The sequence below is a fragment of the Sylvia atricapilla genome, chromosome 8 (genome assembly GCF_009819655.1).
Source record: "Sylvia atricapilla isolate bSylAtr1 chromosome 8, bSylAtr1.pri, whole genome shotgun sequence".
In the NCBI taxonomy this organism is placed as follows: Eukaryota; Metazoa; Chordata; class Aves; order Passeriformes; family Sylviidae; genus Sylvia; species Sylvia atricapilla.
The window spans coordinates 16,291,042-16,317,505 of NC_089147.1; the positions used below are offsets into that span (position 1 = coordinate 16,291,042).

A 26,464-nucleotide genomic window follows, 5' to 3' on the forward strand; every position below is an offset into this window, starting at 1 on the left:
TTCAGCCTATTTTTACACGGTCACACGAGACCTATCCTAGCTTACTTTGTAATTTCTAAATTTATTAGATTTGGGATAGATGAAGAGGATTTCTGGAGAAGAAAACCACCGGTGTGCAGGGAGGAACGAGGACACAGACACGTAAGAGACAGCAGTGAGCGGGCCCTGCCGACCCGTCCCGAGCACCGCTCCACGCTCCCGCGGCGCTGCGGGCCGAGCACCGCCGCTGACACCCGCCGGGGACAGCACCGGCCGGGCGGGGACACGACGGGGCGGCGACACGAGGGGACACCGCCCCAGCCGCCACCGCCCCTGCCGCCACCGCCCCGCGGGCGCCTTCCGGAGAGGCCGGAAGTGACGGCCCGGAGCCGCGGCATTCAAACTCCCGGAAGCGGCACGGGCCGGCGCCGGGCGGAGCAGCCGCCGGGCCGTGTCCCCGCACCGGGCCGTGTCCCCGCACCGGGCATTGTCCCCGCACCGGGCCGTGTCCCCGGGCCGTGTCCCCGCACCGGGCATTGTCCCCGCACCGGGCCGTGACCCCGGGCCGTGTCCCCGGGCCGTGTCGCTGCTCCTCTGAGCCCCGCGGGATCCAGGGAGGCCCGTGCAACCTCCGCTCGACTCCAGCTGTCGGAAGCCTTGTCGTGCCCCCTGGAAGGGATCGCTGTTCCGTAGCGCCTCGTTCGGTTTGTACAGGCGCCCAAAGATGATCGCCAAGACCGCCATAGATCGAATTATTGGCAAGGGGAGCCTAAAGTCTGGCAACTCCAGAGCTGGCAGTGGGCTCGACAAGGGTGAGCGGGAGGGCGCTGCCCGGCGAAAATCCGTGGAGGAAGCGGCCGCAGACAAAGGCAAAATGACGGACCCGGAGAGGAGCGGGCTCCTCCAGGTGAGCCGGGCTCTCCCCGAGCCAGCGCGGGCCGTGTCCCACGGATACGGCACTCGGCCTCGGGAGCAGGAGCCCCACCTTTCCTCTCAAAACTTTTCAGGTCACGACTGGTTTTGTAGTGTTAGGCAGTTTAGACAAACTTTTAGTTTCACGCTTTCATTCTCAGATATTTTTCAGTGACAGCTGAGCTCGTAAAATCACACCCTGACAAGGCTGGTAAATACAAAGACTTGATGCCAGAGGTGCCAGTTAGTCCATTAAGATTTGCCCTCACGTCTCCAATACAACATGTCTCAGAGAAGTGTTTTAAGTACTTCCTGCAAAGAACTGTACATTTGCAAAGGTTTGATTAAGAACATGCCAAAAATTGCAGAGTCTTTGTTTGAATGGAATTAAGCTTCCACTCAGCTATAGGTAAATGAAACTGTAATCAGGCCGCTATATTATTCTTCCTCTGTAGCTTAAGAGCAGAAACTAAGGCACTGCAAGGTATTGAAACATCTGTATGCCTGTATGACTGTTCCACTCGAGGTAAACCTGTGGTTGCAAAGAGAGAAGTTCAAGACTTAATAGGTGATCTAGTCACAGGCTGTCAGGCTTCCCAGAAGGACGAGGAAGCTTTAGATAGACTCTAGAAATGGATACAACCAAAGTAGACTAGACATACTAATATTTCTAGGCTCTGCTCAGCATCAGTTGAGAAGTCCTAAGCCAAGGATGAGCATGGCTGCACAGCTTATGTACAGTTTTGGCTAAATTCCTTAGTGTATTTGCTGAGTCTGTTGATGTTTGTTGTTTGCTTGGTGTTGGTTACTTAATACTGGTTTCCTATAAACTCAGAAAAACAGGTGGAAAATCATCATCACGTTTGATATACTGGATACTCTTTGGTGTCACTATTTTAATTTTAGTGAGCAGTGGGTGTTCAACCACTCCCTAAATGAGGCTCTCTCAAATTCACTTTCAGTTTCTCTTTGTAATGACTTGATCTCAACATGCAGATTTCAACACCAGCCTTTCTCAGCAGAATTAAATGCTATCACATCTGCAGTTCATGCAGACCCCCATGGCATCGGAAATGCAGTACTAATTCTGTGTAATGATTACCTCTGCTGGGGGCCTACTGGAAAAAGAGTGCATGTTGAAAATATCTACTAAAGCACAGTTTGAAACTACAGGGACAGATAATTTGGAAAACAGGATCCTTCTCCTGAATGCTTTATTATAATGCTTTATTATAATAAGTCGTTAAAGTAACTCACTGTCATGTAGTTTGCAAGAAGGCTCTGCTGCTTCCCAAAAGCTACCAAATGTGCTAAGAAATATATTAATATAATACACTCTTTGCTGGAGTGTATTGGAGTTCTTGTATACTGCTTTTAAGGTTCCAATACTGTAGTGATCTTTATTCATATGCAAAACTGAGTACCAACCAAGTCTTTGAAACTTGGTTCTCTGCATTCTCTCTTTGTTTCATCTATTTCAGACTGGTTTTACTATCACCTGAAATATTTCACATGATTGCTGCAGTATTGTTTGCCTTGAGTTAAAAGTAATGCTCTCAGCTAATTAAAGGCTAACAGAGAACTTTGAAAGTGAGCATCATAGAATCATAAGGTCATGGAATGGGCTGGGTAGGAAATGATCACCTTAAAGATCACCTAGTTCTAACCCTTCTGCCATGGGCAGAGACACCTTCCACTAGACCCTGCTGCTCAGATCATCTCAAACTACTGTAAACTTGCTAAAGCATTTGATGCATAGACTAACTTATTCCTTTGTTCTGTTTCATTTAGAAAATACTTTCTCTTGAGAAAGAAAAAGAAAAATACAGCCATCTTCTTGGAGAGAAGGACAGAGAAATCCAAAACCTGAAAGACAAGCTGAGATCGAAAACCAAGAATAGTGAAGTTTCCTTACTACAAAATCAACTAGAGGAAAAAACAAAGGAAGCAGAAAGGAGAGAACAGTTACTTTGTTCTCTATCAGAAGAAATTAACCGGTTAAAAGGTAATTTATCTGCAACCATGGCAAAATGCTCTGATCTTGAGAACAAAGCCAGTAGTACTTCTCAGGCATCCCAGGTAAGCACTGAAGAAATATTGCAATTACAAATTGTAATTTGTGCCCACTAAGCACCAATACCTGTTATAAAATAGGATGTTTTTAAAATTTTATTACAAGCTGTGTTGCATGCTGAAATATTCTTGTATGAAGTGAGATGGTATCCAGATTGAACTCTAAATGAGGAAGAGTCAAACACACTTCAGGTAACACAGCTGGGGAGGGAATTCTCTCCTGCTGTATTGCAACTTGTTCAAGTTCACACACAGGTAGTGTGACTTGTGATACTACAGGGGATGATCCACTGTTGCTTAGTGCTTAGGCACTGTGCTCTTCTCAGACTTCTGTGCTCAGTGAACACACAGAGTGAGAAGGCAGCAGTGATAGGATACATGGGCCACTAATAAATACAAACTAAGCTCCTCACCTAATTCAGCTTCAGTCATGAGAATATCTTTCTTCTCTTTGCTCCTGTGAATCCTCATTTGTGTCTCAGCTGTTAAAACTAACTGTCTTTACTTTCGATGGGCATCACACGTGGTAAATTTAAATTCTTCAATGAGACACAGGACAGGAGTCTTGAGTTTCTCCTCTCACGTGAAGTGGTCAATAGGTATGGTTCCAATCCTTGGCAGTGTTTACAAGTCCATTAAAGATTCTACAGTTGTTTTTCCCTTCCCCTGCCCCGTTCTAATGTTCTTTGGAAAATGCAGTAGTATCTCAGAGCAGCACAGGGAAGTTGTTTAGGTAGAGGTGCCTAAAAATAGGCGACTGTCTTTCTTTTCCAGCTTTTGACCTGCAGATGGTGCTGGTGCCCTGCTCTCTGCATGGGAGTTGTGCAATTTCTAGAAATTCTGCTATAGCCAAATACATAACAGAATATCTTCACCTACTGCTTTTGAATGATAACACATGTATATATAGTACTTCTAATAATGCAGTTTATTGAGAAATACCACTTTAAATGCAATGTATTTATTTTAAATTTTAAGTCACTTTGAACTTCATTAGAAGTGTTAAAATGTGTATTAAGTCATGTGTATTATATGATATTAATATACATGACTTAATATCATATATTAATGTATATTGTATGATATTTTTGTCAATAAACCACCAACATATGTATTACTTTAAAACCATAGTTTTCTTTTAAAATTTTAACTGATTTATCAATAGAGGACAACGATGTTTTGACTGGATGTCTTGGAGAACTTGAAAATAAGTCTAGCAACCCTACTTGAAACTGCTAGGTGGCATACTAGCTCTGAAATGGAAACAATTTTATAACATAATTTTGGGAATGTTTTTACCAAGGCAGGACTCTGATGTTCATAGAACCAAGTTCAGTGTCTCTAAACCCTATTTTTATTAGGAAGTGTTTAATAATTGCATTCAAAATTCTATAATTAATTAATTAATTAATTAATTCCTCCAGTTTTAGATGGGTCTCCAGAACTCTCCTACTCATACATGTACTTAAGTCATACTTACTGTACTGGGGATCAGGTCTCACAAAATCAGGCAGTTTGTCCTTGTGCTTCCAGAGAGGCCTGCATGATTTCCCAGATGTTCAGTCTTTCTGAATCCCGGGGAGGCATCGAGGTCTCTGGCTTTCCCCAACAACTCCTGTATGTCTGGGTCATTGTCATACGTATGAGGATACAAAAGCAGAAGAAACATTTACCTCTCCTTGTGTACTTAAATAATACCCTTAAATGTCTTTGTTTTTCAAAAGCTTTTTGCAGAACACCCTTCAGGACTTCCAAGACAGCAATTCAGCAGAAAATACATTTTGGTTTCCTTAGGAAATGTTTTAAAGTAACTATGAGTTGCAAACTTATGGGATAAATTCCATGCAAATATTTGTCCCATATTTTGCAGAAGAGTCTATTTTAAATACATGAAATGGCTTTCTACAAAACTTGGATCCTTCAAAAAGAACCCCAGCAACCAACTATAAAGATCTTTAAACACAAAAGGCACAGCTGTTTTGATTTTTAAATGCATCTGTTTTAATTCTGAAAATATTCTTGTGCTATTTATGTGAGATTAGTAGTTGTACAGGAGTAGCTTTGCTGTTTTAGCCATCTATTTTAAACAACACTAACAAGTTGTTCTTTGTCCTCAGGAAGCTGCAACAAACAGCAATGAAGTTGAAAGACAATTGAAAGATGTAAGTTTATTGTAAATTTCAAGCACATACCATCTGTATTGAGATGCAGAAGAATGTAAATTATTACCATGTACATTTTTGGGTAGTATGGGACCTTAGAGGATATGTTTCTCTCTAAAATATAATTCCTACAATTATTTTGTGACAAGGCAATAATTTAAATTTAAAAACCAAAAAACTTGCAGAAGAAAAAATTAATATTTCCATTGCCTTTGAAGAACCTTCCTTGGAACATCAGAATGGCTGCTGACAAATCAGGAGCCTCTAGGAACCTGACACTGTCTGGGACAGCATGAGGTGTGATCAGAAACCTCCTGAGGTCCCTTCCAAGCTGAATAAGTCTGTAAGCCAAGCAGCTAAAAAGTCCATGTTCTTGTTCTTACAAACGAAATTGTAATGATACAGTTTTATTTTATTCCATTTTCAAGGTCTGTTATTTTTTATTTTATTTTATGATTGAGATTGAAAAGTTAATTCTTCATAATTTAGGCATGACTCATGAAAGCCTTTGTTCTTAAAGTAATTTTCCCACTCCTGCAGTTTTAACTTATGCTCAGCATCCTGAATTAACTTTCCAAATGAAGACAGATTGATTTATTTATTGTACAGATTACTACAATTTGAAGCAGACTTAACTAGCTTATCTTTAAACTCTCTTATATGTAATTTCTAATATTCTAAAGACATAAGAGAAATATTTTTAAAAACTGATTAATTACCAGAGACTTTTTTGTTGTTCTTCTATTTCTTTTTATGAAGGCTCTTGAGAAAAACCAGCAGTGGCTACTGTATGACCAGCAACGGGAAGCATATGTCAGGGGATTGCTTGGGAGGATCTTTGAACTTGAACAGAAGGCAGAAATAGTCAGCCAGCAAGAATCTAAATCAAATTCAGAAGGTATCAACTTTATTTTTACCTGCACAAGTGACCCAAACCATAATTATCTATAAAACAAATTTTCAGAAAATGAATTGTAGCACACTTAAAATCAAGACTTTGCTCTCAACACTTTGGCTGCTTAATGGTAAAACTTTGTTAAATAATATTTCTCTGCTTCCTGTTATCTAGCTATGTTACTTGACCAACAGTACTTCCTGTTCTTATCCACTTCAAAGATGGTTTTTAACAGCCTTGACACTCTATTAGCAACCTCTCTGTTTGTGGAAAGCCTTGAGGCAAATAGATGTACATCTCCCATCCTTCAAAGTACACTTTCAGTCGACATAATGGAAGCATTAAGGATTTATTAGCTAGGTGTGGATCAGATTTTTTTAAATTTACTTTTTTCAAAATAAATATTATAAAAATGACTCAAGATTGCCATGTTCTTTACTCACCTGAACAGTTGCTAAAGGGCAAGAAAGCCTGTGATAGGTTTTGGCACCTCTCCAAAGCAGTGTTTCACAATAAGGATTTCGCCACCTCCAGCTCATTTCCTTGCGGTGCAGTTCCTCAATAAGGCACACCCTCTCAGTATTAGTAAAACTAAAATCATATTGAGCAGAAGAACCAGAAGGCATTGACTTGCTTTTGTTATTGCCAGATTATTAATTTCATACATGCTGCAACTGACCTGCAAAGTAAATTCACTAGAGAGAACTAGCATCATGTGGAGTAAGAGCATACCCACAGACTTGCCATTAGTAATTCATGTGCAGTGGCTTGATTTCCGTATTGTTGTTTGAATCTTTCTGGGAAACAGTGAAATATCATCATAATCTTGTTTTGGTGCTGTTCAGAAATCTATGAACAGTATTTTTAGAGGGAGGCAGACTCAGCTCACCAGGAAATGTACCTCAGAGTTACTGCAGTCAAAGCTTTGCCAAAAAAGCAGCCAGGAGACTTGAAGTCAGGGTGTAAGGAAGTTCCTCTCTTCAAGCAGCTAGGAAGCAGCAGAAATCCAAGTTTTTAAGACCCTAGCTATACAAGTTGAAAGTACGTATGAAAACTTTTTCCAAGGAAAATCTTGGTCTATCTCTGAGGATGTCATGACCCTATAAAGGAGTATTGCTAACAGTTCATAGCTGAGGGAAGGAGAACAATAAAGCAGGAAACTCTCCCTAGTAAATTACACTTTGAAGAATTCGTGCAAGTCTTCAATAGGAAAAGTATCAAAGTCACAAAACTTACAGTGCAAAAAATCAGCAAAGCCCATGAAATTCTGCACCCCTCCTGCTTCCAGATGTATTTTGTATTGCTCCTGAGGTTTTGCAGTCTGCCTCTTAATTTTTCCCTACTTATTAAATTTAAGTAATAGTTGCTACCCAAGAAGCAAGCATTTTTAATCAAAAGAACTATTCTAGTCCTTTATAATTGCTATTTAGAAGTAAATTATGGCATACTATTTGGAAAATATGATCTGCAGAAGACAGTGGAAGGTCTGGCTTTGGTCAACAAGGTTGGTGTAGAATCTGTCACATCCACAAGGGTATCTCTGGGGAGGGAGAAACGCCAGCAGCTTGGCTATAGAGCCTAAAAGTGCAAGTAGGAATCCAGTGTCTTTGGGTCAGATTCCCATATGTCAATACAAAGCATGAGGCCCCAGGAGAACTGTGTTTTCCAGTAAGTGTATTGGTAAGGGGACTTAATGTATTATAAATACTGAAAGCTGTTTCAACCAAAGTTTAGTTTTAGTCTGAGCTGTGCAATAGCCTACTAGGTCAATTTCTATTAAAAAGTCTTAAAATACTGTTAAATATTTAGTGCTCTGATTTTTAAGTAGAGGGTTTTTTTTTCACATTACTAACTCAATTATTTCTGACTCATTAAGGTCATCGACAAGAGGAAAAGCAAGAATACTATGACCAGCTGTTACTGACTGCTCAGAGAGATCCTGAGACTGAAAGACGTACTATAACCCAGCTGAAATCTGAACTTAATGAACTCAAAAAGACATATGAAGAAACTCAAAGGGAAATGATGAGTTTAAATGCCTTATTGCAGTCACAACGGGTTGCTGAAATGAGGACTCAGGAAAATGAAAATAAAATTAAAGAGAAAGCGCAAAGACTAAAGCAAGAAAATGAAACTATCAAGGAACAGCTCAGAGAAGAAAAAGAGAAGTCTGAGGATCTTTTATGTCAGGTAGGTGGATGGATTTGAAGGTGTGAGATGATAGCAAAGAATCAAGAGAGATGAAAATTCATAGTTAATCACAATGGACCATCCCTCTGTCTGGTAACTGTTCTTTAAATCGATCTAGACTCATATCCTTGTGGTTAAAACTGAATTGTTTAAACAAGAAACTTCATTGTTCGTTTATTTCACAAAATAAATGGGACACAAAAGAGAAGGGAGAAAATATTGAATTGATTCTAATGTAGACTTATTCCTTGTGACTAATAATAAATGAGAACAGGAAATCTAAAAATTAATTTTGTCATGTGCTCCTAACTATGGAATACCACTTATTTTTGCTGTCACAGGGCAGCTAAAATACAACTGATATTTGAAGTAAGAGAATAAAATTTACTAGATACCAAAGTAGGCCAAAACCATAACAAGAGTTAAGCTCTCCAAAGACAAGCTGGTTCTCACTGCTTAATAGTTTATCAACCAGTTTAAAGATGTTTATTTTATTTTATTTTTTGAAGCTAAACAACAGCATTATCATAAAAGTTGATACATGCTGAAAGCAAAGGATATTTAAATGTATTCATTTACTTAATGATTAGAATATAGTACATTCTGACCCTTAAACATGTTCTCTTATAGTAAAAAAAAATTGTATTGTTTCTTTTTATTAACATCATATCACATTAGTGCAAACATAGGTTTTGTGAGTTTATTTTTGTCAGCATCCTGGCAATCACCTAGGAGGCTTCAGTTTTTGGTTACTTTTTTTTAACAATATCATCATCCTGCATTCCCCCTTCTCAGTGCAATAATAATTTTTCACTAGGGTTTTCCTTGGGGAAGTAGTGATTTGAATGGAGTTTGGTTCTTGCATAACGGGCATACATTTTCTGTTGGCGTTGGAATGTAAGAGTTTGCTTCCATCTCATTACAAATTAATTCTTTTTAAGCTTATTAACTGTTGTATGTGGAACTTGTTTGTTGCAAGTGTTCATCTGCCTTGTAGGTGCAACTTCTTCGTAAATCTTTGGTCAGACAGGAGGCAGAACACACAAGAATAACTTTGTTGGAGCAACAGGTACACAATTCTGTGCTGAAGTGCTGATATTTAATCTGTGTTAAGCATAAAGTCCTTCTAGACTAACTTCACATTTAAGAATGACTAGTATATTAAATAGAGCAATGCTAGGCATGAATATTCAGCCATGCATCTCTTGATGCTTTCAAAAATTTTGACACATCTGTCAGGAGGAAGATCTGTAACCTTGTATTGATAAGAGGGTATGATCAAACCTGTTGCTATTTTCTCCATAATCACTTGTTCAACAGGTAAAGCCTCATATAAGGCACAGGAAACAGTCTAAAACTAATCACTTAATTAAAGTTTTGTAATATATTTTTGATTCAGTTATAAAAATACTTGCATTGCTGTATTTTCTATTTTCTTTCTTTGAAATTGAAACACCCTCCAACCAAAATAACTTTAAACTGCTCCTCTGCTAAGGGAGATTTTAATAACTGGGCATGTGTGAACTTCACTGTAATGAAAGCAACGGCAATTTTTAATTTTTCATTTAAATTTTCCTTTTAATCGAATTTTTAGATGTTATTGCAGAGCAAAACTGACTTTAAATATATAAGTGGGAATCATTCCTCCCAATTTGTACTAACTTTGACTTTAATTTTTCACTTTGTTGGGCTACCAGATCCAGATATGCACCACAGACTTAGAGAATGGAAAGCTTGATCGCCAGAACTTGAAGCATGAGTTGAACCATGTTCTCAACGAGCTGCGCAAGGCCAAGGAGAAAATAACCCGCCTGGAACCTCTGGTATGTACTGAATAAGATGTATGGACTGAATAAGGTGTATGGACTGAATTGCAGGTGGATTTAGTCAGGGATTTTGCATAAACATACATCTTCTTGCTTTGGGATCTTATTTCAGGCATTGAGTAAGTGTCCTTCCATCCTGTATGTCCCTTTCCCCAGGGTGCAGAAGCTGGTGCCAGGCAGGCAGGCACTGCTTTTCTCTCCAGCATGCACGCAGCAGGAGCACTGCAGCAGGAGGCCCAGAACAGCCAGGGTGCTGAGCAGGGAACATTCTGTATTTTGTTTCACAGTGTGTGACCCAGTTTTGTCTGTTGCACCATGACAAAGCTGCAATGTGCTTCCACTCAGAATTGTTGCTGGTGAACAGGGCACAGTCCTTAGTGCTGTAACACACCCAAGGCTTGTGTGCTATCATATATTTTCCTACAGTATTTGATCAGTGCATGCATGCCCCAGTCTTACAGTGAAGCTCCTCCTTTTCCAGAAACTCCGGGAACCTGGACATATGGAATCACAAGAAGATTTGCAGGCTCTATTAGACAAGAAGCTGACCACATATGACAGAAGTCCTCCCCTGAAACATTCCAGCTGCCTTGATGAAAGTTTTCTCGAGTGCCCCAGATGTAAAGTGCCATATCCAACGAGCCAGCACAGAGAATTACTAGCACACATTGACTTCTGTACAGCTTGAGCTCCAAATAGACTTATTGACCTTTGCTTTATGTATGCTGCCATTATGCTTGGCAAAAGATCTTTTAAAGCTTTTTCTTTTCAGTTGTATAAACGACAAAAAAATAATTCAGTTCCACAAAAACAGTATTAACATTATAATTTGGCCTCAGTATTTTACCTCATGTTTTTACAAAACAGCTGCTGCATTTTCTAAGTTGCAAACAGAAATTTTTTTAGAATTAGGAATATTTTAAATAGCAAACTACTGACATTTTTTTCTTTTTGCACTATTAAATGTAAGAATGGTAAAAGCACAATTATTGTGTCAGACTATATTTTAGTTTTAGCATACCCCGTTCTTGGTTGCTGGATTCTGATGATTGTGCTTGTACCTTAACTGACAAGAATAGCTGCAAAAGATTTTTGGCCCTCGTAGGTGCACTATATATTTATTTATACATGGTGTGTGTATATATGTGTATAGTATATACATACATGTGTTATATACTATAAGTATGTGTATATAAGTATCAACATCTTGATACATAAAAAGTCAGGAGGGCCATGATAGATCTTTGCTGCTTAAGATTGATGTTCAAAATGTTGATCTTAAGTAGCTGATTATCCTGAACCACCATCAGAGGCGACTAAAATGCTGACCAAGGTCTAATCTCAGAAAACTAACTTCCTAGCAAACATAAACTTCCTTGGTGCTGAAGAAAGTTTCTATTTCAGACAATGTCAGAGGCCATTTTCAAATGTCTGATATAGAATTACGCTGAATTAAACTTGTTTTGCTTCTTTATTGTAGAGGCTAAAGTTGGAAAATGTCAGGTATTCAACCTAAGATTTGACAAATGTCCCAAAATGCAGCTTTTAACAAATTGCTGTAGTGGATTTGAAGTGTCACTGTATTTTGGTATTAATACAAAACACAAGTTAATGATAAATTCTGGCAACAAATTAAAAACTGGCAAAAGAAAAATCCCTAATGGATTTGCAATTGCAGTGTTATTTTTCTCTAGCACCGACTGTAAACTTGAACGTGTTGTGAGCATTTTATTCCTTGCGTATGTATTGAAGTCTCAACAAGAAGTTACTTCCGTGGAAATTATTAAAATGGGTAAATTTTACAAAGATACAGAAGTTATTAATAAATTTGTGCATTTTACAAGTTTGTGGTTTGCTGAGGACACACAAGTACCCAAGGTGTATCTTTCTCTGGCCTGCTGATTCTGCTGGCTGGTATCAGCTTTCTCCATTGTGCTTTGCTGCAAAACTGCACACATTTACCCCATAATGTTCACCTTAATCCCTGGTGGTTAAATCTTACTCTTAAATAAGGTGTTTTCCAAGTTATTGAAAATAACTGATAGCATCAAGTGATGTTATTCTCAATTAAATCCAGTGTTCATGAGACAGAAAATATTAAAAGGTATTATCTTTATATCTGAAATATCTGCCAGATTTATTGTATTAGCTACTCTCTATCCACGTTTCAATTTCACTGACTATGTCTCAGGCTAATCTTTGTATTTGACAATTTGCTCAATTGCTAGCAAGAGGTTTTCTGACCAAAGATATGATAAGCTAAAGAGTTAAACAGAAATTTTGCTTCAGAATCTCAAGGTTTTGTCATGACGGAAATTGTCTTAATTTCATATATTCTAAAAATCTTTTTGTTCAAGATAATAATTATGCTTTTAATTGCAGCCTAATAATTTTAATCTCTAATTAAACTACTTTTGAAAGTTTAAGTTTGTCTTTAACAACATCTTAATCAGCTAGTATTCTATTCCCAGCTGCATACTCAGCATAGTTTCTGTAAAAGGAGATCCTGATCTTTTATGTATTATAAATGAAATAGGTTTGCCTACTACAGGTCAGCACTCTTCAGTAGTTCTGATGCTTTCTTAAATTAGTATAAAACACTTTCACATTAGAAACTGGTACTGTAGAGGGACACTCAGAAAGTTCATGATGCGATAATGTTTAAAAAGTTTTGTTCACTCCACTTTTCTGAACTTTAACAATGGATTTATTCCTACCTGATAAATATTAGACCTAAGCACAAAAAAAAACCCTTGCTGATAAATTTGTACAGGTCATTATTGTGGTATATGTTGCAAAACACCAAAATGACATTCTAGTGAAGTAAAACACTCACTTTGAAAGCAGACCCACAAATACTATTGTCATCACCTACACGTAACTAAAACCAACTATAAAACTCAAACTTCTAAGGTATGCAGATCATATCACTACTTTTTTCCCATTCCTTAGAAGCTAAGAAATCTCAATTTTTTTTTTAATCTGAAAGTTAACAAAGGAGATCTGCTGCTCCTCTCTTTAGTTGTATGTGGAAAAGAGTAGTTTATCCCTAATGTGCTCGCCTTGCTGGTAAGAATTAATTAGCTGTGAGTATAGTTTGTAAGGTAGGAAGTAACAGCAATGTTTTCATTACTTCAAGCACTTTGGGTTTACAATTTCAGGAGCCTTTTTCTGTTATGTCCCTTTAAAGTAACTGAATTTCAGCCTACCAGAAAGACTGCATTATTTAAACTGTTATCTTCCCAAGGGAAGCTTGGGGGCTAATACAATGGTTTACCAATACTAGCATATTTATAAATCCTAGCTTTCACTTAGTTATTTTTAAGCAGCAAATTAAATGGTTTTGATGCAATGTTGAGTGGCTGAAAAGACAGCTAAAACTCCACTTACTTTTTTTTTTTTCCATAAGGAGAGCTGCTTGTGAAATAAAAACTGACAGATAGCTCTGCTATTTTTCTCAGATTCATGAATCAGCTTCTAATACTCTACTTGCTTGTAGCTTTTAGTCTCAGTTTTGATAACCATCTTTCACATGGTTATGTTGATTTTGAGTATTGTGTTTCAAGAACAATTCAGACTCATATGAATGTAGTAGAAGTCCTTCAGATTTCTGATCAAATTCATAGAAGTACTAGACTTATGCAGTCTAGAAAAAAACAGGAAAAGTGACATAATTTCATACAGAGGAAAGAAAAATAAGTTTTCCAATGCTCAGTGAGAAGAGTAACATGTTCAAAACTGCAACAGAAAAGGAAAATCTTTCTGGTGGTTGGAGCAGATGAGCAGTGAAACACATTGCTTACAGAGGCTGTAAAATCTCCACCACTGGAGATTTATGGGGACACTTACATAACTACCTAAACCATCCCTGACAGGCGAGGCTGTCTTGGCTCAGGGACATCAGCCACTGATTTCTCACAGTGCCTTGAAGTCCTGTTTTTAATGGCACATAAAGACCTGCGAGAAAAAAGGACACTGTAAGATTTAAATAAAAAAGCCACAATGGTTCTTCTGCACTCACTCTTCCTCTTCTTTAATGTAATAACACTACATGCTAAATTAGTAACTACTGCATCAGAAGTCATTAAAACAGTTTAACCTCACATTTCTCAACAAGAAATTTACTGGTATTCCTATGTCTGTATGAATTTCTAGTCTAAGTGGACATAGAATACCATAGAATACTCCTTCAAATCAATATTTGCACTCATGCATCGCTATCCTGCTGAAAAACAAGATAAATTACACAAGCACAACTTGATGTCACTTAATTCCTGATTATTGGGAACTGCATCATTCCCACATTGTTTTAACAAAGAGCACCACGGTGTCTGGTTCTTTGGTATTTGGGACTTTCCTGCATAAAGTGCTCCAGCAAGAAGATTCAGAAGGCTGGTGTCCTGAGTGGGAGCTGGGAAAGCCAGCCAGTGAGAAACATGACTGCTCTAGAGGAGTCACAGATGTAAATCCTCTTCTAACATTGTCAATGTCAGATGCATCTCTCGCAAAAAAAGCAGACTTCAAACAGGACATGTATCAATGAAGTGAGACCTCCCCTCACACTCAGATCCCCTTCAGACCTGGAACAGAGCTCCCCACCAGCAGTCAGGGACAGATACTGATTTGGTGGTCCCCATGACCAACCAAAATTTTCAGTATTTTATACTGAATTAATAGTTCCAAAAAGATAGACCAAGATAAGGGGCTTCAACATATTCTGTAGGAAAAAAGCCTGGGGCCTTATCATGGTGATATGCAGCTGGCTTCTTGATGGAAGTACAACCAGGTTTAATTTCCCTCATCAATTCAAAACTGATGAATGTGCACACTGTGCCAGTGAAAGTGACAGTTTTATCCATGTAACAGGCCTGATAGGGTCGGTATTATCTCATGCAACTAGACAGAAAACTGCAGCCTAATTAAGGCATACATGCTTTCCAGACTCAGCTTATGGGAAGCTTCGAGTCACATCTTATCAGTCATCTCAAATGGCCACTGATAAAGAAAACCATAAACAGTGTGGGAAATAACATGAGTAGCATTACATTAGGGAAGCCAGAAGGGTTTACAGCAGAATTTAAAGCATTATTAGAACTTTCATTGCTTTTATAAGATTGATTTTTCTGTTTCTCCAGCCCTAGCTGAATGCTAGCTAAGGAGAAGCCTCACAATACAGACAGATGATCTCTGCAGCAGACAGGCACTGTAGACCTTACTTCAGAAATATGTAGCTTTTAAAAGTAAAGCTGCTATCCCAATTTGGAGCTGAAAAACCCCTGTTGCTCCCAACAAGTTACTCTTTTAAGATGAGACATCAGGGAAAGGAAAGGGACGATTCTCCTCAAACTTCATGAATAAGAGCATTCTGTAATCATTGGGTTCTTGATGTGAGAGGAAACAATGGTATCTGTGGTCTCTGCACAGCATACAACCCAGCAGACCAATGTGTTCAGGGAATGTCTGAGTACATCTCCTGAGCATGAGAGGCTGGTGACAAGTTTCGTTCTGTTTCAGACGTTCACCACAGCTTTTGTCTTGATGTCTCTGTATCAAAGCTCATTAGGAGGAATGTAAGTAACTTTCATGCACACGTGAAAGTTAAGCAAAGGTCCAGTGGCACTTTAACATCCGACTCTGCAAAAACTCACTCAGGGTCTCAGTTCCTTGATAGGAGTGTTCTAGATCCTTCATTGTCCAAACAAACCACTCTGATACTCTGTATTCACTGATCAACTCCTTAAATCCATGGGCTAGATGTGTAATACAGTTTCTAAAACTGTTAAGAAACAACCTCATTTAGTATAAGAGTTTAGCTGGAGCTGACTCACTCTAGTAAAGCTTGGTTAACATGCAGCAAAACAGAAAATGTGACCATCCAGGGGAAGTTTGTGTTACATGAATTATGTTCTTAATTTGCACTTGGTTCAGAGACAAATCCCTTCCTTACTGCAAGCCACAATGCTGATGTTGGCAAAACTTCTGGTGGTCATGAGGACTAAAAGCTGACCCAACTTTTATTAGAAAGCACATCTGACAGTATTTTTGGCAGCTCTGCTTTTGGCTGAGGCCCTGGTCAGTAATGCTGCTGCTGCTACAGCTTGAAACTGGTGCTTATCCCAGGAAGCACGCCAGCTTCTGATGGGTACTGACCACAGCAAAATGAAACTTCCCAGAAGAAACAGGGACTTGCTCATATCCCAGAAGAAACAGGAATTCGTTTTTGACATGATGACATAAGTGAAGCATCTAGCTATTTTCAGTGGATACAGGAATGTGTGATCTTGCTACTATATGTAAACAAACAGATGCATTTATATTTGCACTAAAAGTTTAAAATTGTCCTTCACACATTGATGTAAGCGCTTCAGCTCACTGATATGAAAATATAAAATGGGTGAGCAGTTAGAAAACTTCCTAAAAAACAAAACAAATCAAAACAGACTTGTATTTGAAACATACCTTACAATGGTATAACATCTTCTAAGCACAGGATTCACGGTATTTAGAAGCAGAACAGCTGCAGTGTGATATGTAAGAGCAAAAATGAAAATAGAAAGCTAACCTTGATTGAAACTTACGATAAAGATCTTATTGTGCAGACACAAGTCATCTACAAGCTTGCAACTTCTCCTGTGAAGACAAAGTGACAACATTTCTAATTAAATGAATTTACATCACTTAGCAAACATTAAATATGCAATACATCTGTTACAGAAGTCAATGCTATTTACCCAGTGTGATACAGGTGCACAAAAATACGCCCAAAGACTTAAAACACCAATCTACACGCAAGAAGATGCATAAATAAGGCAAAAATCTTTACTAGATCATGTCCAAATGGAACAAGAACTCCCATCTCCCAGAGTCACCTACCCAAGTGGTCCCTCTGTCTGGGAACATTTCCTAATGCTCAATATATAAATAAGCTGATCGATCCCCATCTGTCACGACAGATCATGGTTTCCAGGGGAACAATCTGAAAAGCAGAGCTTGACTAATGGTATCAGGTAACACAGCCCTTATCTGAAACAGAGAAGGCCAAACCTTGGGCTTTCATTAGGGATGAAGACAACACCCATAAAAAAGAAACAAGATTTTTACATTCTAGGTTAGACAAACCAGCTCCACAGAGGTCTCTGCGGGTTTCATTTAACTTGGAGCAATGAAATCTGAGCTGACTGATGTTTGAGTCGAAGCATAAAAGCAAACATAGGTTAAAAAAATTATATAGGTTAAGCAATCATAGCAGGTTTCCAGGCATTCTGTTAATCACTTCCTTGTCATGATCACGTGGTGCACATACCACACACAGCATCCACCTATTACAGTAAAGTCAGAGTAGCTCCATGGAGGTTACAACTTCTCTTCCTCAGATTTTATGTTATGCTGGTTGCTATGATTAGACCTACCCAACAGCAAATACAACTTTCGTACTTCATGGGAGGGAAAAGAAAGTTACTCTTTTAGATGATAGATCCATTAGACCCATGGGTAATCAGACTATTTTTGCTCCTGCAAGGAGTCCCCACTTATTTGATCAAACCTGATGGAAACAAGCATGTATCTTCACGCCTCTGCTGTCCCCAGTCACAGGATTTTATACAGATGTCAGTGTGAGGTTCACTCATTAACAGCATAATAAAAGGAGCATTTTACTTTGGTTCTCCTGAGCAAACAACAGGCTTATGTCAAGCAAGGTTCTCACTCACACCTAAGGACCAAAGCTAAAGGTGATCCTTTCTAAAGAAGATCAAAGATCTACCCAGACACTTCCACAACATCATCTCATTTTCAAACCTTCTCCTCTGGCACTCCTTTCCTCCTGACTAAAAGTATCTTAATTTCTTCAATAATGCAGCTTTGGATGTTTCACTCCCTGTTTCCTTCCCCTATTCTGTTTCAAATATGTTTACTTTTACCCTGAATTGACAGGGCCAGTTTCTAATTTAACTTTCCACTAATGTCAAAGGGGCTAAATATTTTCTTCCTAATAAAATTTGCATTTATCTGCGCTACCATTTCCAGCTGCCCCACCTCCACTCCCCCTGTCCTCTTCATACCTCCCAAGTTTTCACACAGGTACAACTAGACTATTAACAGTAGCTCTTTCCCAAATCCCTGCCATTATTTAGAGCTGATCACAGCACTGCTACTGCCAGCTGCCCAGAACTTTGGGACTAGTCTGTCAGCTTGTAAAAAGTGCCAGACCTGTCAGGTTGTGGCAACTGGAAGATGTTGCTATATTTCAGGATTCACTAATTGTTTTAAAGAATCAGTTCATAGGAAAGCCAACAAAATTTGTGGTTAGATATGCCAATCTATACTAATAAAAATCAATAGGTCTATTAAATTCACTGAAATTTTTGTAATATGGGTGCAGATCTTTTTCTCCCATCAAATAATGTAGAATAAAGTATCTATATCAAGACACTTGTAGACACTTGTGTTGCTTGCTGAAAAAAGCCCCAATTTCTGCAAGTTTTCTTATCATCTTCACTTGAGTTCCTAGCCCATCCCACTTAACAGCAATTGTGTCCACGTTTCACACAGTCATCAGTCAGCAGAAGCATATCATCCACCTGTTGAGGCTGCTCTGCAAACTCCTTGTTTGATAAGACTGCATAGCTAGTTAGAACCACTTACAGTTCAGGAGAAAACATGCTAATTGAAATAAATGCAAATTCTACACAGGCAAAGACATGGGAAGCAGTCCAGGAAAGATGTCACTCTTGTCATCCCTCATTAGGAGATTGCCCCATCAAAGAACTGAGTTTCTGGAATCCCCACTAATCTGGAATCCCCGCTAATGCCGTTGCATAAATGGTTGATGGCAGGGTCACAGCAGAAGCACTGCATGTCACCTGCTCCCCATGGCACACGGGTGTGGAATAACTCTCACCTAATCAAAAGGTGTAGGTCCACATGCTGAGCCTCTAAGCGCATCCTTGAGCGCCTGCACTGGCACTCAGCCAAATGAATTCACCCAGAGCTGTCTAAAGTTATACGACTGTTTACATACTTTATGGAAACATTTTATCTTCTTTTATGAGACATTATCTGCCTTCTGTGACAATTCACATGCTTTACTCCCAGCCGATTTCTAAATCATCTGGAGTGAAGAGCCTAGGTGGAAAGCCCTACTTTTGTTTACAATCTGAGCAACTGCTTCTAGTAATTGAAGTTCAGAGAATATTTCCTAGGTTTATCTTATTTTGACAGGCTTCTCCAGCAAGAACTCATAAAACAGGTAAGATTCTAGATCAATTTTGTAAACAAATCCCCAAAATCATGTCAGCGACACTTCTCCACAGTTAGGACAAGCCGACACAGGTCTGCTGTTTCCAAATGCCACTGTAGTACAGGAGGTGATAGATATTTTTTTTTTTTCTTTACTCTAGGTTAGCCTGGTCATCCCAGGCTCCTGAGGAGAGCTCTCAGAGAGGTGTGGCGGCCATCCATGTTTCTAAGCTATGCACAGCCCATTGGATGGGAGCAGACTGGGGTGGCAGCCCAGGGGCCTGCCCGGAGAGCCGGGCAGACCAGGGCTGGCACTCGAAGAGGTGGCTGGGGCTGGGTGCCTGGGCACGGAGATGCCAGCGTGACCCACACCCTGCGCAGGGAGGTGTGGGGCAGCCCCTCATTGCCCACGCACCGCGGCCTCGCCTTTGTGTGAGCTCCCCGTGTTTACTCTCCCACTTCCTTGTTCCACTGCAGCGCGAGGGCCATAAACCGCCTGACTGGCACAGCTGAGCCCTTGGCAGCAGGGCAGGAGGAAGAGGAGGGAGGGGGATGGCGGTCATCCCCTGGCTCTGTGCTGGGAGGGCACCCCAGGTGCCTCCGTGGTGGTTGGGAGCGCAGCCCTTCCCCTAGGGCTGGTGCCACCATCCGCGGTGGGTCTCTCATGCCCACCGGCCACCCTCATGCCGGTGTCCAGGGGCACACCAGGAGGGAACAAGACCTATTTCCCCTTCTTCTCGGACTTGAAGGGCCACAATGTGACGGCCCTGCGCATCGGCGAGACATCTGCCCTGGCCTTCGTCTTCCTGCTGTCGTTGGCGGGAAACGTGTGGGGCATCTGCCTGCTGGTGAGGCGGCACGGCCGGCTCTGCGCCGCCAACTGCCTCGTCCTCAACCTTTTCTGCGCCGACCTGCTCTTCATCACTGCCATGCCCTTCATCGCCATCGTGCGCTGGACCGAGTCTTGGGTGCTGGGCAACGTCGTCTGCCACCTGCTCTTCTATGTGGTGAGCCTGAGCGGCGCGGTTATCATCCTCTCCCTGTCGGCCGTCAGCCTGGAGCGCGTCGTCAGCATCGCCCGGCTGCGCCACGCCGCCTTCCGCCGCCGCAAGGTGCTGGCCGCCGCCTTGCTCTTCATCTGGGGCTTCGCCGCCCTCGCCACCCTCCCGCTCTGCTGCTTCTTCACCGTGGTGCAGCTGCCCGACCCCGCCGGCCAGGTGAGGGCGAGCGCCGGGCGCGGCCGCGCCAGCCGAGTGCAGGACGGCGGCGGGGCTCGTCCGCCTCTGCCACGGCGGGACAGCGGGCAGCGGGGAGATCGTCTGCAGGGCAGCGGGGAGATCGTCTGCAGGGCAGCGGGCAGCGGGGAGATCGCTTGCAGGGCGGGCAGCGGGGAGATCGTCTGCAGGGCAGCGGGCAGCGGGGAGATCGCTTGCAGGGCGGGCAGCGGGGAGATCGCTTGCAGGGCGGGCAGCGGGGAGATCGTCTGCAGGGCAGCGGGGAGATCGCCTGCAGGGCAGCGGGCAGCGGGGAGATCGTCTGCAGGGCAGCGGGGAGATCGCCTGCAGGGCAGCGGGCAGCGGGGAGATCGTCTGCAGGGCAGCGGGCAGCGGGGAGATCGTCTGCAGGGCAGCGGGGAGATCGCCTGCAGGGCGGGCAGCGGGGAGATCGCCTGCAGGGCGGGCAGCGCTCTCCGTGCCAGGCAGGGTGCGAGACTGTGCCCGGAGGAGCGGCCGGAGCTCCTCCCGGCCATCCCCCAGGCTGTTGTCCCGGCGGACCGTCCCGTCCCGTGCGATGGGAAACGCACACGGGATGGGATTCTCTTTGTGTTCCTCAGTGCGGCTCAGAGATCCCCTTTTCGGCTCACTTTCCCTTACGGAGCGGTCAGCATCCTGGGAGGGTTGCCCCGCACCCGCAGCCCCCTCGGTACAAAATGGCACAGATTTCTCTGCCTGATATTTTGAAATGCATACAAAAGTACACCCAGCGTGACACTTGAACAAATGATTAAGTTTAGGGTCTGTAAGTTTCAATTTTAAAGTTGCCATTACTGTTTGATTTGAAATTAATGGGAGTATTCCTGTTGCGGACATATCTATTTGTAATTGTACGGGCTTTTAAAACCATCAAGTAATATATTACTTGACTGCTTTGTCTAAGTAGAAAGTTTTCAGTCTTGGTTTAGTCTTGGTTTAGTCTTTTTTATCCCATAAGCATAGAGGGAAATAAAGACAATGCTGTACTGAAAATAAAGACACAATATTATTTTTCTTCAATTTTTTGTAAATAGGACATTCAAATTTGCACCCTGGATTGGCCCAACTCTGCAGGAGAAACAGTCTGGGATACGACCTTTGCCATTGTTTTCTTTCTGATACCAGGATTTGTCATTGTCATCAGTTACTCAAAAATTTTACAGGTATGTTTTTCCTTTAAATTTTGTTGTAAAACAGAGAGAAGTAAATAATAACTCACTAGGCATCGGCGCATTGTCACGGAATACAAATGCAAAATACATGTAAAGGAAACAAACATAATTTGTTCAATAAATTATATGTGATATAAAATGAAGCATTTCAACCTGCATGTAACAGCCTATACATTTCAATTAAGAACACGCTTCAACAGCCTATTAACAGAGGCCCAACACATGGTTTGTCTTCTTATATGTAGTTTTAAAGACAGTTCTTCATTTATGTGCTGTTCATATTTGAAGACTATCAATCTCTAAGTGCTGAAAGAGTCAAGCGTTTGAAAGAACTAAAAACTAGATTTTGCTTTCCTTGAGCCTAAACTCCAGACATAAGGGATTTGTAAGAAAGTAAGAAAGTAGAGAAACACAGCACTAGAAAAAAACCCATCCACTTTTTGATCTACTGGCTTTCTGCATGTGTCCTTAGTACATAGATCTCATTAAATTACACTTAGTCCTCCACAATTTCAAACACTGTAAACAATACCTCTAAATTGAACCCTCCACTTTCTTTCTAAGTGGATGATGTTTAACATATATGCTTAAATATAAACCAAGCCACATAGCACCTCAGTCTTAATCTGCAGTCTAGAAAGCATTATATTAGCATCTAAATTCCTTTGAACCAGAGTGAGAAAGATCTAGAAATCTTCAAACCAAGCACTTCAAACTAGTCACTGCAATACCTAGTTTTTAGCAATTGCCTACAAGATCCTTGATTGCTTTATTGGGTAATTGAACTTCTCATAATATGTATAAGAAAGTTATAGGTTTTGGAAAGGATCCTCAACATACATGGATTATTGAGCAAGGAGTTCACTGATGAAATGCTAAGCACCAAGGGGCTGTGGATGCATGTGCCAGAGCTGGATGTAGGTGTAAGATGAACCTAGCACCTAGAATCTGGTCTCCACATATCCTTGCCTATTGATCACACTTAAACTTGTAGTAAAAGTCATAAGGCTGTAGTTTCTGTACTATTAGCTCACTATAATCTTGAAGTAAATGCATTAGGTGAACCTCTTCTAATGATGTAAAGCACTTGCAACCACATATTCTGTAGGCAAAGAGCATAGAGTAACTCAGTGGAGAATGTGAGTTCTTTGAAAGAACCACAAAATACTGCAGGCCAAAGAATGCCACAGTTCTTGGTCAGAGGCCAGGAATGGTGTTTGTCTTGTCCATGCAGATTCCAGATTACAGGAAAAATTATAAAACAAAATGGCACATAGGGAGCTAGAAACCAAAAGCAGTGTTTGGAATACTGGATTACAAGACATCTCCATGCTGCTCTGCTCCTGTTTCTTTTCTAACTTGCTAACAGAGATGCTAAAATACATTACCATTTCCCCTGAAATGAAGAAAGCTTGAGGCTCATAGCAGAATACAATTGAATCTTCTCTGTCTCTCCAGGAAGCAACCAGAACTGAACTGGAGAATGTCTCAATCCCTGAGTCATTCCCAGGAGCAGACTCACTTTGTGGGAGTGCTCCATTATGCCTGTGCACACATAGCATGATTCTCAACATTGCTGGAAGCAGAGCCAAGCATTGATGTATTCATGTTACAACATTGATGGTGATGATGAGGATGAGGAGGATTTTGACTGACTACAGATATAGGACCTGAATTTTTTTAACAAATATACACTTCTACAAATGTGTACTTCACAATTTACTCTGAAACTGAGTATTATTTTTACATAGCACTTCCCAGAACCATGGTAAAAATTACAAATTAGAAGCCATGATTTGTAATTTATTTGGTTTTCCATTGTTCTGCCTCTCAAGATTTTGTCAGAGGCTAGATCTAGGGAATATGTCTGTGTTCTGGAAGTTACATGCTTATACACGTCTGACTTCTAAGTTCCAAGTATGGTCCAGATGCCCAGGATAGGTATCTATACTGGGCAGACCAAAAAGGGATCCACAACATACCACTGCCACCTCATTTCTCTTGAACACTGTCTGAAGATGCAGTTGCGTATTATTTACCACAGTCCTGGTGACTCTTGCATTCTTATTTCTAGGCTGTTCAACTTCTGCAGGGAAGACAGAAGGTATTTATATGGGACATATAAAAATGTAACTGATGAGGACATTCTGTATCAGTTTTGAACAGTGGAGACTGAGAAGTGCACACAACCTGGTTTTCCTGCTTTTATATTAGAAGTGGATATTAGTCCTTTGCATTTTGTGAAACCTTCATTCTTACTAAATCAGGTTAGGTGTTCTCTGAGAACAACTCTCGCTTTGGACTGTTTGGAAGAGTTAACCTAGTTTCTAGATTCTAGATGGTACAGCAGATCATCAAGCCAAAATAGTGTTACATGCTCAGGACACCAGAATTCTCTGCTCCTTTTAAATCAGGGAAGCTAGTGATACTGTCCCCTTCTCAGCCTCAGAAGCTGCTAAGAAACCCAGTTTTGGTTCCCAGGTTAAATGGTTCTAAATATTTCATTCTATTGAAATATTTAGAAGATGTCAAGATTCTTAGTGAGTATTTATCTCTGTGACAAATTCAAAAAAAATGCAAACAGAATGACAAATTACTCTGTCTCTCTAAACATTTTTCATCCTTACCTGAACCAAGAAGTTTAAAAGTGTGTATGTATTAGCGTTATCCTTTCTGTAGTTGCTGCTGAAGGGAAAAGTGGCAGGAGGAGTCTTACCTTTTGACTTTCCTTGTAGACAGCTAATTGATCAAGGCATTTGAAAACACACCTTCTTTATGTATGCAGGGGATAAAGTGGCATCTCAGTTATTCAGCACAAATCTTTGTTTGCTAGATATTTCAGTTTTATTTTATTTACATCAGATGTATGATTGTAACAAACTTAATTGTGCCATGCCAACTTCAGGGAAGACAGGGATGTAGAGCAGGGGATTTAGAGCTTTCTGCAAGTCACTGGGTTCAATATTTTATCTAATGACAGATGATGCACACCCATGAATACTAGGTTTCCAAGCTACCCATAGTCTAGTTTATTACATCAGAGAGTACTTTACAAGACAGTGATTTTTATAGTAACTGTAAGGATCTGTAAGATTTCATATTAGTTGATAGAAAGCAGTTGTGATTACTGTCTGAAAAGCTAAGTGTGACACAAAACAATGTACAATCTGCTTTAAAATAATTTATTGTGATAAATTCATGCTCCTTCTAATACCTACCTTATAATAATATTGGATCTCATTCCTTCTTGCGCATCAACAGGGTTGTTATGTTCCAGTTTGCATTTGTGAAAAAAAAAATTAATGGGTTTCTTTAGATAGAACAAATGAGGTCATAATGTGAATTTAATGGGATTTTATGAGTAATTATGACTGTTTTATGCTGAAAAGTATTTGTGACTGGTAGAGAGCCATGAAAAGAACAACTGCTTTGAATACTGAGATGAGTTCACAGCTGAGAGGAAAAAGAATTGCTAGTGAAGTGAGAATATTTGAAATGGAAAGTACATTGACTAAAGTACCAATAAATTCTTCAATGTGTTTTTTTGTAGTCACTTTCCAAAAGAAAACATCATGTGCCAAGATGATTTCTTTTTCACTTATAGAAATGTGTTTCAGTGAAAGTTACTTTCTTCTCTTTTACTGCAGATTACAAAAGCATCAAGAAGAAGTTTAAATGCTGGTTTAGCCTACTCAGAACATCATCAGATTCGTGTCTCCCAGCAAGACTACAAACTATTCCGAGCCCTTTTTCTGTTGATGATCTCTTTCTTCATTATGTGGAGCCCAATAGTAGTAATTATTTTTTTAATTTTAGTTCAGAACTTCAAAAAAGATTTAAATATTTTGCCATCAGTTTTCTTCTGGATAGCGCTATTCACTTTTGCCAACTCTGCTGTCAATCCAATTCTGTATAATGTTGCCCATTTCAGACGTAAATGTCAGGAAATTCTTCTCTGTTGTACAGGCAAGCCTGAAAAGCATGGAGCAGGTACAGAAACCACTGCAAGAAGAAGTAACCGTGAACAGCCACATTTGTCTTTCATTACCAGATAATTAAAGTCTGAGCGGTGTCACACTTTGGATTTTGTCTATGCTATCCCAGGTCACATAGGTCATTATGTTAGAGTATTACATGCCAGGGGAGGAGGGGAAAAAGCTAAATATGTATTTTTAATTCCTTCAGATAAAATTCTTTTGACTTCATTGCTTTGCCTCGGTAAGGTTTGGACAATTTAATCCAATGGATTCAATATTCCTCTTATACTGAAATAAATAGAAATATGGCAGAGAACTTGGTGAATGTAAAATAGTTGAATTAAGTACTTTAAACTTTCTAGTGAAAATATTCATCACCGGAAAGTATCTTCTTTTTTTTATCCAGTTTTTAAAGGGAACTTGATTAAACAGTTCAATAACTACTGCCTGAACACAGGTTTGAGCAGACTAATTGAAACAAGGTAACAATCATGTGTTATCAAGTAAATGACCGGTTTGATTCCATCTCAAATTTAAAATATGGACTTAATACATGTGAATTTATATAAATATATAGAATAAATAGAATAATGGAATAACCAATAATAATAAATAAATAAATGGTTAATTCTCATGTGTAAAATAGTTCTTTTTAAAAGATGCATATTTTTAATGTGTTCACTAGTCATATAATAAAGCTAATTAGTGATATATAGGGTTACTGAAATTCTTTTCTCTTTTCTAAATGATTTCCAGTATTTTATAGAGAAAATATAATGTTCTGTTTA

At 40.1% G+C, this 26,464-nt stretch overlaps 2 protein-coding genes across 2 annotated transcripts; both read left to right on the forward strand.

The window, feature by feature from the left end:
• Nucleotides 1–576: 576 nt before the first annotated feature.
• Nucleotides 577–12,463, forward strand: CEP55 (centrosomal protein 55). Its single transcript, XM_066323831.1, has 8 exons — nt 577–886; nt 2,683–2,970; nt 5,082–5,126; nt 5,886–6,024; nt 7,898–8,211; nt 9,209–9,280; nt 9,909–10,034; nt 10,519–12,463. The coding sequence occupies exons 1-8, from the start codon at nt 704–706 to the stop codon at nt 10,723–10,725; spliced, it is 1,374 nt and encodes a 457-aa protein (XP_066179928.1). The 5' UTR covers nt 577–703; the 3' UTR covers nt 10,726–12,463.
• A 7,479-nt stretch (nt 12,464–19,942) lies between these two features.
• On the forward strand, nt 19,943–26,350 carry FFAR4 (free fatty acid receptor 4). The gene is made up of 3 exons (XM_066323841.1): nt 19,943–20,491; nt 21,562–21,690; nt 25,347–26,350. The coding sequence occupies exons 1-3, from the start codon at nt 19,958–19,960 to the stop codon at nt 25,752–25,754; spliced, it is 1,071 nt and encodes a 356-aa protein (XP_066179938.1). The 5' UTR covers nt 19,943–19,957; the 3' UTR covers nt 25,755–26,350.
• The last annotated feature ends 114 nt before the right edge of the window (nt 26,351–26,464 follow it).

Bases quoted from the DNA above. Each gene is read 5' to 3' on its own strand.
- CEP55 (XM_066323831.1), top strand. From the start codon at position 704: ATGATCGCCAAGACCGCCATAGATCGAATTATTGGCAAGGGGAGCCTA. The intron at 5,127-5,885 runs GTAAGTTTATTG...CTTTTTATGAAG, and splicing joins TTGAAAGACAATTGAAAGAT to GCTCTTGAGAAAAACCAGCA. The intron at 6,025-7,897 runs GTATCAACTTTA...TGACTCATTAAG, and splicing joins ATCTAAATCAAATTCAGAAG to GTCATCGACAAGAGGAAAAG.
- FFAR4 (XM_066323841.1), top strand. From the start codon at position 19,958: ATGCCGGTGTCCAGGGGCACACCAGGAGGGAACAAGACCTATTTCCCC. The intron at 20,492-21,561 runs GTGAGGGCGAGC...TTTTGTAAATAG, and splicing joins TGCCCGACCCCGCCGGCCAG to GACATTCAAATTTGCACCCT. The intron at 21,691-25,346 runs GTATGTTTTTCC...CTTTTACTGCAG, and splicing joins GTTACTCAAAAATTTTACAG to ATTACAAAAGCATCAAGAAG.